Source organism: Manis javanica, chromosome 6, assembly GCF_040802235.1.
Source record: "Manis javanica isolate MJ-LG chromosome 6, MJ_LKY, whole genome shotgun sequence".
In the NCBI taxonomy this organism is placed as follows: domain Eukaryota; kingdom Metazoa; phylum Chordata; class Mammalia; order Pholidota; family Manidae; genus Manis; species Manis javanica.
Window position 1 is genome coordinate 10,440,778 of NC_133161.1, and position 7,038 is coordinate 10,447,815.

At 43.1% G+C, this 7,038-nt stretch overlaps 1 protein-coding gene across 1 annotated transcript; it reads right to left on the reverse strand.

The window, feature by feature from the left end:
• Positions 1-2,412: 2,412 nt before the first annotated feature.
• Positions 2,413-3,345, reverse strand: LOC108395773 (olfactory receptor 2A5). The gene has a single exon (XM_037012421.2). The coding sequence runs from the start codon at positions 3,343-3,345 to the stop codon at positions 2,413-2,415; it is 933 nt and encodes a 310-aa protein (XP_036868316.2).
• Between the last annotated feature and the right edge of the window lie 3,693 nt (positions 3,346-7,038).

Sequence of the window (7,038 nt, forward strand, 5' to 3'; positions counted from 1 at the left end):
ACTGTGTTCCATGTGGATGCCAAGCCAAACCCATGTTAAGAATGTTTTGGAAAGACAGCTAGTAAGCAGTGTAGGTCTGGAGTCAGTACGGTTCCATGTTGAACTCCAAACTCTGTCCTATTAGTGGCTGTGTGTTGTGGGGAAAATTCCTATATCACTCTGAAACTTGGTTTCCTTACTCTATTAAAGGAGGAAAATAATACCTACTCTATAGTGTTAACAATGAAGAGTAAACTCAAGTAAGTGCATCTTTTTCCCTCCTGCCCTCAGCCCTTTGCAGACTGTGACTGATGTTCAAAGACTAATATATATGAGTTGTATGTGTGTTAGCATGTATACATATACATGTTATATATGTGATGTGTGTGTATATATATATGTAGTATATATATATATATAAAGAGGTAATAACAATGAAATATGTGTTTCTTAGAATCCTATAACTCAAATGTTCAAGCAATTAATGGTACTCTGGTATAGTCAAGCATTTTTTTTCACAATTGAATAAAAAATATAGTTTTCTTTTGTTTTGTTTTTTTCAGTCAGAGCCACTCCGTGGACCTGCTAGAGGACATCTCTTTACAATCCACCTGCGTCAGGTGCCTTCATGGAAGCCTCCTGGTCTTTTTGGCCTATTCTTTCTCAAGTGTTTTTGAAGTGACATAAGAGTGAATGCCGTCCCCTGATTTTTCTAATAAGTCCTCGTAGAAAAATTCTGAGTTCAAATATATAGCTTACGTTTTTATGTGAGAAAAAAATTATATTTGTCTCTTCCTCTTCTCTTTCAGGGTTTAAACCTCAATACTAGGTTTGCCTATTTTAGTGAATATAATAATTTTCTAGGTAGAGTTAAAACATCATTTTTATGAAAATATTGCATGGCTTTTCTTTCTACCTTTAAAATAGGGCACAATGATTCCACAGTGCTAATTGTTACGTTTAGAGTCAATGTTTTTTTTCAAGTTGTTCTTCTGGGGGTTGGAGTTGTCGAGCAAGGTTTGTGGATTGATAGGGGCTAGAAATGTCTTGCTGCTGTGGAGATGGGAGGATTAAGATAATGGCCAGAGACAAAATGTTTTGACCAAATGAACTAATGAGTAGAATAGTCAGCAAGTAGGCTTTTTGAGAACAGAGAGAAAAACAGTGCATTCGGAGAGAGGTAGAAGGGAAAATTTTCCCCTTTGCTTCTTAATTTCATGGAAGAAGAAAGATGTGGCAGTGATAGTGATAATGACAGAAGAAAGAATTGGGGAGAAAAAACAGATCTATAGAAAGTGGGTGATAATATACTATCACATATATCATACATTTGAATGGCACGTGATACATCAAGAGCAGAGAGGAAAAGAAGAATTCAAGAGGTACCATACTTACTGAATTAAAGAAACGACTGTTAACATACTGTACTGGCCATTTAGGTTCTGAACTTGTGCTAAAAGAAAACAAGTTAATGTTTTACATCCTTAGGTACAGAATAAGTGATTTATATCCAGGAGCTCTCTGGAATTTTGCTGAGGTTCCTACAAGTCGTTATCAAACTTGGTCATGTTATCGGTTCTAAATGTGAATCTACAGTGTTATGTCAAGCTATTAGCCTTCCTTAATGCTTCATCCCTTTTATGATATTTTCTTATTCCTCTAATATTTTATGCGATCATCCTAACTGTCCATTGTTACCTACAGCCAGCTTTGTACCCTGAACTCTGGAAAAGGTAACTCTTCCTAACAACTGACTCTCATATTTATTCTAACACAAACTCTTTCAAATCAAATGGTACAGAATTAAAAATGAAACAAAGATCCTGGTATTTGTTTGCCTCTCTTATATGAAAAAAAAACACATGAAATTAAACTTTGCTTTTCACAGACACAGATAAGTCACTAGACCCAGATTCATACGACTCTTTTCAGGATTAACGTCATCATCCTTGGACTCTAAGTGTCAGGCCAGGTGTCAGCTCTGCCTTTGTCCTCACTGCACTTCCCAGTAGGGGGCTGCCTGACCGACGACAGTATTGTTTCTGTCTTGTTAGAGTACACTCTTACAGCAACATACATTATGGGATTATTTGCATATGTAAATAAGGGAGATGGAAGTCATAGAGGAATTTAAGAGGACATAAGTGAGAATAAAGCCTCAAAGGAAAAGAAACTGGATCTTTGGTGGTACTGGGAACTGGCCATAGGTGTTCATGGCTCTCTGTCCCTGCACTGCACCACCACGTGATCCTCCTCTCACAGCACGTGCCCTCTGGGACTTCCCAATACCCCACGTCTTAGGAACAGAATCTGATCAATATAGATTCTTATGATCAGACATTTAAGACGTGAGATTTTAAGGTATTTCTATTGCCATCTCCCCAATCTCATAGAGAACAAATCTTCCACCGTCAAGACTCTGCCTGGCATCCCTCACATATGCCTCTCCTTCCACAGTGCTCTTTGCAAAGCACCCTTGACCTCTGCGTTCCTCAGGCTGTAGATCAGTGGGTTCAGCATAGGGTTAAAAAGACTGTAAAACAGGGAAAGGATCTTTTGCTGGTCCTCAGGGTGGCGGGATTTGGGGGCCATGTACAGGACGATGGCGCTGCCGAAGAAGAGCCCCACCACACAGAGGTGGGAGGAGCAGGTGGAGAAGGCCTTTCTGCGGCCCTCCCTGGACTGGATTCTCAGGATGGCACCCAGGATGCGCGTGTAGGACACCAGCACCAAGCAGAGGGGCCCCACTAAGATAAACACAGAAGCAGCAAAGATGACAACTTGGTTGAGCCTGGTGTCAGCGCAGGCCAGCTTGAGGACAGACAGGATTTCACAGAAGAAGTGGTTGATTTCATGAGGCCCACAGAAGGGCAGCCTCAGGATGAGACCCACGTGGACCAGGGCCAGGAGGGAGCCACATGCCCAGGAAGTGACGGCCAGGACCATACACACTCTCCAGCTCATGATGACGGAGTAATGTAGGGGGTGGCAGATGGCCACACACCGATCATAGGACATCATTACTAAGATGAGACACTCAGTGTGAGCAAAAGCCATGTATAAAAAGGTCTGCATTATGCATGGGGCAAAGGAGATGGTTTTCTCCCCATACAGAAGGTTGGCCAGCATCTTCGGGACATTATTTGAAGCATATGAAATATCAACAATGGCCAGGTGAGAGAGGAAGAAGTACATGGGGGTGTGCAGCCGGGAGTCCAGCCAGATGAGCCCCAGGATGGCCCCGTTCCCCAGCAGGGTGAGGGCGTAGAGCAGGGAGAAGAGCCCAAAGAGGAACAGCTGCATCTTTGGGCTGAGTGCAAAGCCCAGGAGAATGAATTCTGTGACCCATGTCTGATTTCCTGTCATGCCCTGGCGACAGTGCCCTTACCGGTCCTGCTGCTGCAGTGGGCTGTGTGCTGAGGAGGCAATGCAGACCTAGATTAGTTATTACACAGAAGGAGGCGGCGTAAGGCATATGCTGTGTGCTGACTCAGCTAGCAATCCTTTTCAGAGTCATTATGTCAAATCCTTTAATCCACGGTAAAGATGAAAGAAAATCTGCTCAGGTAACTAGAAGACATGAGCATAGGGTGTCATGTACCATTTTCATGTCTACAGAATTTTACTTAACTTTGGTTGCAAGATCCATAGTTTTACTATCATGATGGCAGCCATGAACAAATTATTTTCCAAAATGACTAATTGTTTATTTTCCCAAAGCCATCTTCTCAAGGAATTTTACTTTCTAATTTATTTAGTTTCAAATTTTGTTTCTACTTTTTCTTTATCGTTGGATTTGCTCTCATTTTATAACTGGTGCAGAGTATCGCACATAGCAGGTGCTCAATACATGATCATTGACTAAATATACAAATGAATGAATTAGGGAGTGAGATTTACAAATGCAACTTCAAGGAGGTCTGTTGCCCTCGGTGTTCACTAATTTTAGGGTTTTAGTGAATGAAGTTGGCACTGTTTTAGTTTCTGATGCTACACAGGAAATCCTGACTGATTCCCTCTGGGCACGAGCCGAACACCACTGATCTGGTCAGCATTCATAGAGGTAAGATTATGGTCAAGGCAAGAGGTGACTATGTAAAGAGTGAATTGTATAGTATTCCTACTCTGGCCCCACCTCACTTTCTCACAGGGTGGCTTCTCTGGTGAGGAGATGGTGTTCTGGGCCCACTGCTCTTGGACGGTACCCCATACATTGTTGGATGGATGGATGGATGGATGGATGGATGGATGGATGGATGGATGGATGGTTGGGTGAAAGGCAGTAAGAATAACATTACAGAGTGCATATCCTGGAATCTAATCAAGTCTTTCAACTCTTCTTTCATTTTCTCTGGCTGCCATTCCACCAACCATATGGCCACAGGGGTGGCAGAAAGGGACAAACAGAATTGTTCCACAGGCCCTATGACATTTACTTATTATATGACAAATTCATGATATACATGATTATTCTCAATGGGCAGTTTATGAGCCCAGCCTCTGTAAATTCCAACCCTGCCTTAAGCCCAGAAACCTGTCTGCCTGCCACAAGTTGACCCTGTACCTCCCTTCAGTATGCCGGTTTCTGGAGCCCTTCCTTCCTCCAGACCCCAGCTTCTTTAAAAACTAGCACAATTTTCAAAAGGCCCTCTACTCACTGTGGCACCAGCCCGGTCTTATCTCAGAGAAAGGATGAGATTTAGAGGGAAGTGTATAGAGGTCAGGACAGAATTTGTAGGTCAGAGCTGAAGTTCTTGCTCCCTCCAACAGTCTCCGGAAGAGGGGCTTTGCAGGTCAGTAGTCGTCCCTGTTCTCATGACATAGCCCCACTCAGGGGCTGGGGCCTGCTCACTGTGAGCATGAGCAGCAAAGGTTTTATGGGGAGCTCATCTCCGCCCAAGCCCTCCCGGATGGTCCCTGTCTCTGGGAAGAGGGGACAAGAGCACACCAGACGTGGACACCAACTCCACTGGGAGACAGCGTTGTTTGTCTTCATCTCCATTTCTCTGGGCCCTGGGGATGGATGTTCAGAAGGAAAGGAGCGGATAGATGAGGACTTAATACCCAGTTGGATCCATACATACAAAACTTATGTGGTAGTGAGAAAAACATACTCCGGGCACCACACTGTAAGTCATACTCCCCAGGTATTTGGATGGTGATGGGTTCCTGGATCTCCGTCTTGCCCCAGAGGGATTTGGTGGAGGGTGGAGGAGGCGGAGCATCATCTTTATAGCATAATTACTTGAAAATTGGCATTAAGTTCTTTTTCCTTTCCTCCCGAGATAAGTTGAGTGTTGATAGGTTAAAAAAAACAACAACACTTCTGACAACCTTTCCACACTGTGCTAGAAAAATGCTGAATCCTCTTCATGTAGTGCCTGAGATGTGATAGAGGGTTTGGGAAGAAAGGAAGACAGAAACAAGAGTAAAGCTGGCCTTGAAGACATGTCTATGAAAAGCCTTGGGGCATAGAGGCCAGCAGATGCCAAATTCACATCTTTGCTATGATATACTCGAGAAGTTCAGGGAACCTTTTTATATATGATATGCCTTGGACACCGAGGTGTTATTTTTAGATTCACAAAATAAAACGTAAACAGGATTAAAAAAAAATTTTCTGATTGTCTCTCTTTTGTGTGTCAGGCCTACATGCGCTTGTGTGTACATCTACATGTGTGTATGTATGTGTGTGTGTGTGTATCTGCTCATTGGGCAAAGTCTCGGGGAGAAACGCCCCAAACCCACTCATCAGAACACACTTGTTCTCTGCTGAAGAGTGTAGGGGTCAGTGTGCGAGCAGCGTGGTTCTCTGTTAACGGGGGCGCGGGGGGTGGGGGAGGAACTATGCCCAGGGTTTTTGGTTCTCAGACAAGTCAAGGACTCAAAGCATGTGTATTTCCATGAGCAGAGTAAAGAATCTTGAGGAATAGCTGTACTGAAAGCTCTGAAAGAGTGGTAAGGACAAGTTGAGAAGCTATGGATAGCCATTAAAAAGTAACTAGGGCACTTCCCAAGATGAAATCAATTTGTCCACCTGAAACTGGAGAATTCAATAAAATATTGCCAAGATGATTTTCAATTTCTATATGGTATATAGTGTACATATCTGGATACTTCATATCCATAATCATCCATATGTAGACAATAATTTGTCATTCCATTATTAATGAACTCATTCAGCTGCATCTATTACAGTCTGCTCCATGTGGGCATTGTCCCAGACACTGAAGGAGTGAAAGTTAATGAGATACTGCCTTGTTCTTCAGGAATCTTACAGCGTCCCTACAGAGTGAGCCACACAAACAAACAATTTAGGGGCTGCGATAGAAATGTGCACAGTATACCCTGGAACTAAAGGGTGGTGTGCTAGATTATTCTGAAAGGTATGCCCTGGGACTAAAGGGTGGTGTGCTAGATTATTCCGAAAGGTATGCCCTGGGACTAAAGGGTGGTGTGCTAGATTATTCCGAAAGGAGGTTGGGATGGGCTTCACAATGAACAGGATACTTAAACACTCCTCAGGAAGACATCAGCTGGACAGGGCAGGCCAGGCCAGTGTAAGAAGGGCGTGGTGAAAGAATGCTCTTGGAAAAGGGCTCAGAGACAAGCTTTGGTACCATGTTGGAGATGTTGGACTTGTTTTAAGAATAGGATGATATGGCTAAATATGTTGCTATAAACATTATGTTTTGTTTACTATTGAAGACTTTAAAAGAATAAGCTTGGGGGCGGGGAGGCCAAGTTACCTGAAGAGTTATGTTTATGTGGGAAACAATGAGTGACTGAGGAAGAGGGTGGCCATGGGCACGGGCAGGAGGGAACATGTATGTTACATGTACAGGAAACACAGTCACTAGTATTTAGTGACTTTTGGTGTGTGGTGAGGACAAAGCAAATCTCAGACACTTCCTGGGTTTGTGTTTTATGTGGCTATAAATAGAGTTATACTTACACTGAGTTTAGTACCTGGGAAGAATATATTTACAGCAAGAGTTAAAAAAGAGTAGAGTTCTTAACTTGATGGCTTTGATGTGCCTATGGGATGTACAGGTGGGT